Source organism: Jatropha curcas, chromosome 4 (assembly GCF_041381405.1).
Source record: "Jatropha curcas cultivar XTBG-Jc1 chromosome 4, XTBG_Jcur_1.0, whole genome shotgun sequence".
In the NCBI taxonomy this organism is placed as follows: Eukaryota; Viridiplantae; Streptophyta; class Magnoliopsida; order Malpighiales; family Euphorbiaceae; genus Jatropha; species Jatropha curcas.
Window position 1 is genome coordinate 21,372,569 of NC_143154.1, and position 8,190 is coordinate 21,380,758.

Below are 8,190 nucleotides of genomic sequence, written 5' to 3' on the forward strand. Positions count from 1 at the left end.
AATTACGAAAGGGTAGGACATAACGGATATACTATAAAATTAGCGCTTACATCACATCCTATACAGTGTCGGTGTAAGAAGCTTTAAAAAATGGTAAATCTGTAATATACTACAAAATCCATAGGCAGAGTTATAATAAACCTATGATCTTTCCCCCTGAAAAAGATTATACTATTGCAATCTATTATTTTCCCGCGGCTTTGAACGCGGCATTAAATTTGGCTTTTCGCTTTCATTGCCCTCTCTGGCCTTTTTTTTTAGTATAAACAATATTTTTAAAAGAAAAACTATAAAAAGAAAAAAAAAAAAAAAAGAAACAGAAACATTTTGTTTGTTTTGCCATATAGCAAACACAGCAGCGTGATCCCATTGAGTCTCTCAAAAGCGCAATTTGTTTTTATTTTTATTTTGTCCCAATTTCTTTCATTCACTCACTCACTAACTCTCCACAGAAATCCAACTCGTGACTTTCAATTTTCAATTCCCCATCTCATAGTCACTCTCATTCTCTCTTCCATTCATTAGCACTCTCTGTTAGATCTCTCTCCATCGACGGAGCACAAGTAGGAATTTGACATGGAATTGAAGAGGAACTGCGAGAAAGGGAAAGGGAAAGGGAAAGGGAGTGTCAGAAAGACATAATGAGGTTTTATATTTCCACGACGGGGATTAAGAAAGTAACTATCTCTAACTCCGGCGGAAGCGGCGGGGGAAAGGGATCAACAGTGGCGGCGAGTCGGAGGTTTTTTAGCCGGACAGTTTTGCCGGTGGTGCTGTTGCTTGGCATTATTTTGCCCTTTCTTTTTGTCAGAATCGCGTTTTTGGTCCTCGAATCTGCGGCTGCTTGCAATTCTTCATTTGGTAAATTTAATTAATTAATTAATTAATTATTTGATTGATTGATTTTTCTTTTAATTTTTGGGAATTAAAAACAGTTTATACTCTTGCTTGGAAGGGTTGAACCTTGTGCTTTGATGGTTGTACATTTGCGTGTCTCGATATTGTGGCTTCTCTTCTCCTTTCCCTATCGAATTCAATTTTCTATTTACTTCATTACTTGGTGTCTGCAGACTGTATGGGATGGAGGTTTTTCGGCGGGAGTGATACATCTCTGGTGAGTACTTTCTTAATGACGACATTACCCTTGCGATTTTCTAATATTTGCGTTTATTTTTGTGCTCCAACAAAGGGTATCGTGTAAAATTTGAAATGCTGCGCCCACGTTCTTTTAACCAGAATGGTAAATTGGTAATAATCGATGGACTGCCACGTCCACATCTCCACCTCCCAGAATGAATTATTTTTCATTAATTTTTGTAATTCTTCTCTTCAAAAAAATTGATCTTTTCTTAGATTATTGTTTTTTTTTTTTTTAATTTTTAAATTTTAACGTTACTTGATTTATAGGGCTGGTTTAGTGAACCATCGATTTTGTTTACTGAATCGATAGTTTTCAACTAAACAAGTTTACTGAAATCGGCTTGAGTCTATCTATTTCAGGTCAATTCTGGTTTCAGCGGATTTCGATTCGATTCAAATCTTTTTTTCATTATTATTATTTTTTTATGCATCACAGATTTGTAGGTCAGTGGTGCAAAATACTAAGTCACTTTGGGAAACTTAAAAAAGTACATGATTTTGAAAATCTTATCATGTTGTAATTTAAAAGGAAATTGGGTTTGTTCCCACCTTTTTGCGATTGTTTTCCCTCAAAATTTCCTAGCTTCGGTATAAGGTATGCCAATTAATTAGGTTAACAGTAAATATAGTGTTTGATAAAATTGTTCGATGTTTTAATTTTTTAAGTTATTTAAGAATATTTTAATATATATATTACTCAAACATTCTAATTATATTAAAATAGAATAATAATTAAAAATTTTCACTTTCTTCATAGAAGGTATAATAGGACTGAATTAATATTGTGGGTTAAATAATATGATAATTTTTTATTTTTCTTATTAAATTGATGAAAATTTTTACGATAGGGAAGATTTAAATTTGAAATTTCCTGCTCCTTATATGCTGAAGACCAATTTGATTCTTTTGATTGGCAAAATTGTTTACCTTGTTTTTAGAGATGATATATTTCTCAAATATATATATTTCAGTTTCACCTGAAGTAACAAATGGCATTCCTGTTAAACCTGATACTGTGCGGTGGCATTTTAGTCCTATAACCTTAGAAATTCGAAAGAATGAGAATTGCAGAGGCTACAGTTTATGGATAAACCTCGTTCTGAGGAGTGTCGGTATTTGACGTTGCTTTCTATTCCACGTGGCCAGTTGTCATGCAATGATAATATTCTTCTCCACTTGAACTTTATTAATTCAAAACGCACCATAAGGAAAGAAATTTAATTATTGGTGGGAAATTTCCTATTGTCAATATAACTTTTTCTGCTTCCAAGTTGTTCCTATTGAAAACTCCAAGGGAATTGGCCTGCCCTTCGAGTGGAAGAAGTGAAAAATAAAGTTGTAGTATCCGTTTAATGCAATATGTCAGCCCACGTCAACATTGATTAGCTATATCAACGGCTCCTAAGAGCTGTGATTGATTCTATCAGATTTTTGTTGATGATGTTACTGTGTTGATGCATGTACCAAATTTAAAGAAGATGAAAGAAGAGCTGACAAGAGCTTTGTTGGAGGCAAAAGATGGTGACATTAATGATAATGGAAGAGATGATTCAATTGAATCATTTAATGAGCTTGTGAAAGAAATAACGTCTAAACGGCAAGACATAAAGGCTTTTGCTGTCAGGACCAAGGCCATGGTACGTCTAAACGACTTGTCTGCTTCTTGATCGTATTTCCAATTCTAACGCCTTTTGCCATTACTTGTTACCCACCTACTAAATGGAGAAATTATTAAGTGGATTATGCTTACGCATCAAATTATTTTACTATGTGGACTGCCATATGCTAATCCTTCTAATTTAAATCAATAATTAGGTGACATCTATTCAATACGACAAATTGCTGTTTGCTTAGAATTAAAACAAGCAGAATTATAATAATATTTTATTTTTTGTTAACTGAATTGACATGTTGATTTATTTCTCCGAGGTGAGAGGACAAAATGTGCTATAAGTATATCTCAGCAAATCTCAATTGTTATTAATATGTCATCTCCAAGGATTTCTTTTCTGAGTATTAGAGGAAGATTTTTAGCGATTTGAATTGGATATGTTATTAGTTCGTATATGTACTTGCGTCGCTAAAAGCTTTGGCTAATTATGTTATTAGTAGTCTTTTGCCTGAAAAGCACTTCTGTCTCTAATAAGGTAAAAATTAAGGTCCGTCATTTGATATGACTTGTTACCAACTACATGGAACCTCAAACTGCATCAAAAATTTGTTCTAGCAAAACAGTTTTTGCTTTTAATATTATCTTTTTAAAGGTCCTGGTTAAGATAAGCATTAGGAATTGTACAGGGAAGTATAAAGATGCATGACTTGTAGTTGGTATACTATCATTGTCCATGCTACATCTGTTGGAAGTTTCAATGGTATTGAATAAGTTAACCAGCTTCTTCTGCGTCAATTGTTACAGTCCTAACACATGGAAGTTGCTTGGGCATCTTTTGGTTGACTAGTTACAATCTTAATTGTTGCTTTCTTTCCTTATCTCAAGTCAGGACCACAGTTTTGACGTCAAAGTAGTCAGTTTTGTTGCATAGTTACATTTTTGTCTTCTTGTTTAAAATATATGCTATGATTCTTTATAATGAGTACTTGTAACAAACATCAATGTTTGAAGCTTTACATGCCTCACTCGTCCATTTACAGATATTAGACTACTATTGCTATGCTGCTTCTTATTAACACTCAATTAATCAATGTTCTTCCTCATCAGAAATGTACATTGATCATCTGTTATCCTTTGCTTTAAAAAAAGGAGATATGATCAGGGATGGCTTTTTTGTTGGCAGATTGTAAATTAAGTCACATCATAATCCATGAAAGATATATTAACCATGGTTACTTAAAATTACTCTACCTCTGTATATCTATGTATATCTATAATACACTTAATATATGAATAAAAACTCAATAAACATGCAAATTAAATATGAAATCTATATATTGCATTAAATATATCAGATAAATAAAATATAAAAAAAAAATTCAGTATTGGTGCTTTTGGTTATATATGTTATAAAACTCAATAAACATGCAAATTAAATATGAAATCTCTGTATTGCATTAAATATATCAGATAAGTAATAGATAAAAAAAGAAATTCAGTGTTGGTGCTTTTGGTTATATATGTTATTAATGTGAGGTTTTTGAATACGTTTCAATCTGGCACAAAAAATGAAAACAAAAAATTAATATTTGAATTTTATCTCGTTCTTAGTTCAAGGTATGACACAATTTTACCCATGAGGACCACGGCAAGGCACAGAATGACAATCTCAGGCTACGAGTAGGGTAGATCCAAGCTCTCTAATTTCATGTTGAGCTTCTGTTATCGCACTTGTGTTGTCTATTATCGTATCCCTATATAGAAGCAAATGCAGTCTCTACCATAGAGGGCGTAAAGTAATTTTCTAGTTTGAGCCTCACTTTGTTAGCTCGTCCAGAATGGGCATCCATCCGTTAAGGAATAGGATTGGGATTGTGCAATATTTTAGTTTTATAGAGAGTTTAAGATAGACATTTGTCAAAGTTATAGAGAACGTTTATTCCCAAGGTCATCAAGCATAGTTTAGGCAGATTTATTAGGTTTTTCCTTTGATGATTTCACTGCATTTTTTCTGTGAAAATTAGGATGTGCTCGCTTTGCAACTATCTTCTCACTGATAGAGTTTGTATGTGATCTTCTCTAGGCTCCATTCTACGATGAGTTTTATGCATGAGTGGAGTGCATAAAACTTCAGAAGAAGCAATAAAGATTTTTCAGATTTAGTGAGTGGTCAATTAGAATGCAGATGCAGCAACTTCTGTTATTAAGAGGTCTGGCCTATCCACGGTGTTGATCACTTGACTTCATCCTTTGTGTGGCAGGCATCATTTTGCTTGTGGCACATAAAGCATTATGATACAAGGTCCGATTGTCAATTTTTATAATACTAACAGGCTTGGTGTTAGGAACTACAACCGTTTCACGTCTGTGTCATGTATGTGTTGATTTCTTGTCTATTATTGGACCAGCATGCATGTTTAGTTTGGCAGTGGGGTTTGATGTTGCAGTTCTTTTTATTAAAATAAAGAAAAATGAACATGCACTATTCTACTACTGCTTTATAACCATAAGTAGTTCTCAACTATTCTCTTCTATATTGTGCACTGAATCTTACAGATGAGCCAAGAAGATATCTTGATTAATAACCTATTTCCAGATGTTAATATGCATTAAGCAAAATTTCTTCATCATTATCATGTCGTCTACTGGTAATTCTCATTCAAATCAAAGGCATTTATTTTTGGTCAAATGTTGCAGCTATCAAAAATGGAGCACAAGGTGCAATCAGCCAGACAGCGTGAATTGGTTTACTGGCATTTAGCTTCACATGGTATTCCAAAGAGCCTACATTGCCTTTGTCTAAAATTGGCTGAGGAATATGCCATAAATGCCATAGCCCGATCTCGTTTACCTCCACCTGAATATGTTTATCGTCTGGCAGACCCTTCCTTTCATCATGTTATTCTCATAACTGATAATGTTCTTGCTGCCTCAGTTGTCATATCGTCTACTGTCCAAAACTCAGCCAGCCCTGAAAAATTGGTGTTCCACATAATTACTGACAAGAAAACTTACACCTCGATGCATGCATGGTTTGCTATCAATCCTATTAAATCAGTAGTTGTTGAAATTAAGGGATTGCACCAATATGACTGGTCCCAGGAAGTGAATCTTGGAGTTAGGGAGATGTTAGAGATTCATCGCATTATTTGGAGCCATTACTACACCAATATGAAAGAAGATCTTCTACATGAGGGAAAGCATAGAAGTCTTGAGGCTTTAAATCCTAGCTGTCTTTCCCTTCTGAATCATCTCCGAATTTATATTCCTGAGGTATTACTAAAAATTCATATGATCTTCTATGATTGGATGGATGATGTTGAAAATATGAAGTATCTAATAATGATAGATCTATCATTTGACTTTCATGGGCTACACAGCTTTTTCCCGGTCTCAACAAGATAGTTTTCTTGGATGACGATGTAGTGGTGCAACATGACATATCATCTTTGTGGGAATTGGATCTCAACCAGAAAGTTGTTGGTGCTGTTGTTGACTCATGGTGTGGCGAAAACTGCTGCCCAGGAAGAAGATATAAAGATTATTTGAATTTTTCTCACTCAATAATTTCTTCCAACTTTGACCCTGAACGTTGTGCTTGGCTCTATGGCATGAATGTCTTTGATCTTGACACTTGGAGGAGAGCTAATATCACAACAAATTACCACAAATGGTTGAAACATGTAAGTAACTTGTCTCTTCATTGATCTAAACAGTGTGTTATCTTGCAACTCTCAGGTTTTCTACAAGGTGGATGTGGACTGACAACAATTTTGTCAATTTTTTTTTCTTGAAAGGATATTGTTAGAGAAACACACTCCAAATGTGATGTCTTCATTAATTACAGAAAATGTAGTAGGTGGTAATGGAATGTTATAATAATGGTAAAAAGGAGACAAGCAACATATGTCCCATGCATACAAGCACACTCACCAAACACCTGGTCTTGGACAAGAGATGCAGTTATTAACTGTTGTTTTGATCATGAAACTCGATGCTTTAGCCCTAGATTGTAGATTAGTAACTCAATTTGATAATCCTAATCACAGCGTATGGATTAAGCTACATCTAACAATTTTGTCTGTCACACTGATTCCTGGCTTGCATTTGAACATTCCAATGGTGTATCTATTAGATTCCTTATCATAAAGAATGCCAAAGTTTTATTTTGGCTAAAACCTACTGCAAATCTCCTGCATTATTTGGGTGAGGAGCTTTTACATGTGAGTTTCGTGCTGCAATTTTTTGATGATTGAATATGATACATGTACACCCGCTCTGATGATGCTGGAATATCACCTGCTAATGAGTATATAATATTATTCTTCTTTCTGCCTAATGTCAATTTTCTTGATTGCAGAACCTCAAATCTGGATTAGAATTGTGGCGACCAGGGGCACTTCCAGCAGCCTTACTTGCTTTTGAGGGTCATGTGCATCCTATCGACCCTTCATGGCATCTGGCTGGACTAGGTCATAGACCTCCAGAAGTTCAAAGAGAGACATTAGAAGCTGCTGCCGTTTTACATTTCAGTGGCCCTGCAAAGCCCTGGCTTGAGATTGGGTTCTCAGAGGTACAAAGCTTATGGAATAGACATGTAAATTTTTCGAACGAGTTTATTAGGAAATGTAGAATTATTGGGTGAAGAGGACGAAGTGCTCTCACCTGCCCATATTCATCTTAAAATCAAACCAGTGACATAGTATGAAAGCAGAGGGAAGAAGGTTTTGCCTTCAGCCTCTGCTCACACTGAGCTCTGAACAATATGATATTTGTTGTTTCCTGTCCATAATACAAAATAGTCGAAAGTACCACGCTGCACACAGTAGGTCAGGATCTTCAATCTCGAAGAGAGAATGATCATGGATGTACCTTTTCTAGCATTGTATATTAATTTTAGCCAGATGATTGAAATTAGTTAATCTATTATTATTATTATTATTATTATTATTATTATTTATTTGTGCAATTTTAGATTATTTATCGAAGTTTTCCATTCTTATTGTTTGCATTTCAAGTGATTCATCTTGTCTATTTCATGTCTATATGGACATTTTCACATGGGGTAGATGTCCCCATACAAATAGTTTTTCATGTAATGTGAGAAGAGTCTCACGTTCTTTGGCATTTCTCAAATATGTTTCCAGAGGGAGAAAATGTATTAAGAAAATATTATTACTATTAATAGACATCATGTTGTTTCCTTTTGGGTAGCAATATTTACTGACGGCAACTGGATGCTAGAGTAGAAGTGGTAGATAGTTAAATTGGTCTCTATTTAGGCAATGACTACAGTTCAAGAACCACTTGGTCTTAGATTTGAAACTATAGGTTCTAGTTTCAAATAAGGTGAAACTGGATTTAAACTGCTTCTGGACGGTTTTTAAGACGGCTTTGAACTCTGCTGATTCCAATTCAGAATATAAATTAGACAATCT

At 34.5% G+C, this 8,190-nt stretch overlaps 1 protein-coding gene across 2 annotated transcripts; it reads left to right on the forward strand.

The window, feature by feature from the left end:
* Positions 1–275: 275 nt before the first annotated feature.
* Positions 276–7,708, forward strand: GAUT15 (galacturonosyltransferase 15). Of its 2 annotated transcripts, none has more exons than XM_012211141.4 (6): positions 276–861; positions 1,071–1,114; positions 2,619–2,777; positions 5,450–6,025; positions 6,133–6,435; positions 7,113–7,708. In XM_012211141.4, the coding sequence occupies exons 1-6, from the start codon at positions 642–644 to the stop codon at positions 7,395–7,397; spliced, it is 1,587 nt and encodes a 528-aa protein (XP_012066531.1). In that variant the 5' UTR covers positions 276–641; the 3' UTR covers positions 7,398–7,708. The 2 variants fall into 2 exon arrangements, with proteins under 2 accessions (XP_012066531.1, XP_012066530.1); XM_012211140.4 differs by having other exon boundaries at positions 277–861; positions 2,616–2,777.
* Positions 7,709–8,190: the final 482 nt, after the last annotated feature.

Coding starts and splice junctions, on each gene's coding strand:
- GAUT15 (XM_012211140.4), top strand. CDS start 642: ATGAGGTTTTATATTTCCACGACGGGGATTAAGAAAGTAACTATCTCT. Junction 1,115..2,615: donor GCGGGAGTGATACATCTCTG/GTGAGTACTTTC, acceptor CCAAATTTAAAG/AAGATGAAAGAAGAGCTGAC. Junction 6,026..6,132: donor TCCGAATTTATATTCCTGAG/GTATTACTAAAA, acceptor TGGGCTACACAG/CTTTTTCCCGGTCTCAACAA.